Genomic DNA, 3262 nt, shown 5'->3' with positions numbered 1-3262 from the left:
ATGGAAATATAACCCTGTATACGAGACAGCAAAAGAGACACAGATGTATAGAACAGTCTTTGGGACTTTGTGGGAGAGGGTGAGGGTGGGATGATTTGAGAGAATGACATTGAAACATGTATGTTGTCATATGTGAAACGAATCAGCAGTTCAGGGTCAATGCATGTTACAGGATACTCGGGCTGGTGTGCGGGGATGACCCAGAGGGAGGATAAAGGGAGGAGGGAGGTGAGAGGGGGGTTCAGGAGGGGGAACTCATGTACACCTGGGGCGAATTCATGTCAATGTATGGCAAAACCAACCAATATAATATTGTAAAATAAAAAAATAAATAAATAAAAAAACAACAACAAAACATCTGCTAATCACCAACTGTGTGGCGGAGTGTTGGGGATACAAACATGAATATGTAAGACCAGTTCCTTCCTCTGAGAGTTCATGATCTAGAGAACATCCTGGTCCTTAATACTGATTCATCCACTCACTTATTCTCTTATACTACGAGTATTTATTGAGGCCGAGTGTTAGTATTATAGCTCAGTCACATTTGAGTTGAATAAACTTTTCCAGTCTGATCTTCATGTGTTTTAACATTTTAACATTGTTGCTGTGGGAAAAATGTGTTATGCACTTCAAGCAACATTCTTTGATTAAATAAAAACCTTAATAAACTAAAAAAAAAAAAACTGATCACCAAAGAATTGATGCTTTTAAATTGTGGTGCTGGAGAAGACTCTTGAGAGTCCCTTGGACTGCAAGGAGATCCAACCAGTCCATTCTAAAGGAGATCAATCCTGGGTGTTCATTGGAAAGACTGATGCTAAAGCTGAAACTCCAATACTTTGGCCACCTCATGCGACGAGTTGACTCACTGGAGAAGACTCTGATACTGGGAGTGATTGGGGGCGGGAGGAGACGGGGACGACAGAGAATGAGGTGGCTGGATGGCATCACCAACTCGATGGACATGAGTTTGAGTGAACTCCGGGAGTTGGTGATGGACAGGGAGGCCTGACGTGCTGTGATTCATGGGGTCGCAAAGAGTCGGACACGACTGAGTGACTGAACTGAATCTGCCTCTATGGAGACTGAATTCCATGCTGCTATAGCTGTGGCCCATCAACAATCCCTGAGGGAGTTCTGGGTGGTGTAAGGCACTCTGTGCTCCAGGGAATCTGGTGGAACAGGTCTTTAGATAGTTGGATGCTTTTAGGAACAGATTTTATGATCTCAATCCTTGCATCTCCTCATATCTAGAGAAGCACTAAATCCCTTCATGGTGACATCAGATACTCATGACTAACAAAAACCTTTTGCAAAATGAGTGCTTCATGGCATTGAACTCCCTCTTCACCAAAACCTTGTATATTGACTTTCCCCCATTGCCACTTTGGAGCAGTCTCTCAGAGCTATCTCCTGGGCAGCAGTCCTCATTTTGCCCCAAATAAAACTTAACTCACAACTCTCAAGTTGTACATTTTTTTTTTAGCTGACAATCCCTAGGTTGGGAAGATACCCTGGAGAAAGGAATACCCACTCCAGTATTCTTGCCTGGAGAATTCCATGGACAGGGGAAGCTAGGGGCTACAGTCCATGGAGTCACAAAGAGTTGGATATGACAGAGAGACTAACACTTTCACTTTAGCCAAAATAAACCTCTTTTTTTATTCCCAAGGGCAAATTTGCTTGTGTGAATTATGCAGCTGCCGTTTTACTTATCAGTTAATATATAATAGACTGTTTAGAAGCCAGAGATTTTTTAAGTGTATGAAAAGGAAATGGTTTTGAAAAGAGAATATGAGATTTATAATCTTTCAGAAATAGCATTTGGGGAGTCAATGAAGATAAGATTAAGTAGAGAATCATGTAACTCTTTACAAAAACCACCACATAGATTTTTATGGATGGGAAACTCAATTTGTTTGGCCATTCACCACTGCTCTAAGTATACTGTTTTGTTTAATAGAAAGATGAAAAGGCCAAATTCAGGTCAAAGGAAATACTATGACCATTTATGCAATATTCATTTCCACAATCTAGTCAAGGGTCAGCATGCTCCAAAGGAAGGGAGGCTTAAGAATGAATGCATGAAATCTTTAAGGGTCTTTTTGAATTAATGTAAAAATAATAGCATGCTGGGAGAAACATCAATGACCTCAGATATGAGATGATACACTCTAATGGCAGAAAGCAAGGAAGAACTAAAGAGCCTCTTGATGAGAGTGAAAAAGCTTAAAACTCAATATTAAAGAAACCTAAGATCATGGCATTTAGCCCCATCACTTCAAGGCAAATAGAAGAGGAAAAGGTGGAAGGAGTGACAAATTTCCTCTTCTTGGGCTCTAAAATCATTGCAGAGTGTGACTGCAGGCTTGAAATTAGAAAGAGACTGCTTCTTGGAAGGAAAGCTATGAAAAACCTAGACAGTGTATTAAAAAGCAAAGACATCAATTTGGAGAACAGTTTGGTCGTTCGTTGGAAGGAGTTCTTCCCGTGTTTCAGCTACTGCGGCTCTTTGGGCAGCAGCGAAGCGGTCTAAAACTTCGGCACTTGGTGAAAGAAAATGGCCGGAACCAAGCAGACTGCTGGTAAGTCAACAGGTGGGAAAGCGCCCCGCAAGCAGCTGGCCACCAAAGCGGCCAGGAAAAGCGCCCCCTCTACCGGTGGGGTGAAAAACCCTCATCGCTACAGGCCCGGGACTGTTGAGCTTCGAGAAATCCATCGTTACCAGAAATCCACCGAGCTTCTGATCCAGAAACTGCCTTTCCAGAGGTTGGTGAGGGAGATCACCCAGGATTTCAAAACCAATTTGAGGTTCCAGAGTGCTGCCATAGGCGCGCTGCAGGAGGCTAGTGAAGCGTACCTGGTGGGTTTGTTTGAAGATACTAATCTGTGTGCCATCCACGCTAAGAGAGTCACCATCATGCCCAAAGACATCCAGTTGGCTCGCCGGATACAGGGAGAGAGACCTTAAGTGAAGGCAGTTTTTATGGTATTTTGTAGTAAATTCTGTCAGAAAAGGCAATGGCATCCCCCTCCAGTACTCTTGACTGGGAACTCCCACGGACAGAGGAGCCTGGTAGGCTGCAGTCCATGGAGTCGCTAAGGGTCGGACACGACTGAGCGACTTCACTTTCACTTTTCACTTTCATGCATTGGAGAAGGAAATGGCAACCCACTCCAGTGTTTTTACCTGGAGAATCCCAGGGACGGGGGAGCCTGGTGGGCTGCCATCTATGGGGTCGCACAGAGTTGGACAGGA

General features: G+C 43.7%; 1 protein-coding gene across 1 annotated transcript; it reads left to right on the top strand.

Moving 5' to 3' along the window:
* Positions 1–2563: 2563 nt before the first annotated feature.
* On the top strand, positions 2564–2974 carry LOC129555295 (histone H3.3A-like). Its single transcript, XM_055424525.2, has one exon. It carries the CDS (start codon positions 2564–2566, stop codon positions 2972–2974), a length of 411 nt encoding a protein of 136 aa, XP_055280500.1.
* Positions 2975–3262: the final 288 nt, after the last annotated feature.

This window comes from Moschus berezovskii, chromosome 15, assembly GCF_049115385.1.
Source record: "Moschus berezovskii isolate FMDL1 chromosome 15, NW_MosBer_1.0, whole genome shotgun sequence".
NCBI lineage: Eukaryota > Metazoa > Chordata > Mammalia > Artiodactyla > Moschidae > Moschus > Moschus berezovskii.
Note: the sequence above shows the minus strand (reverse complement) of the source record. Positions and strands in the feature narration are given on the sequence as shown.

Bases quoted from the DNA above. Each gene is read 5' to 3' on its own strand.
- LOC129555295 (XM_055424525.2), top strand. From the start codon at position 2,564: ATGGCCGGAACCAAGCAGACTGCTGGTAAGTCAACAGGTGGGAAAGCG.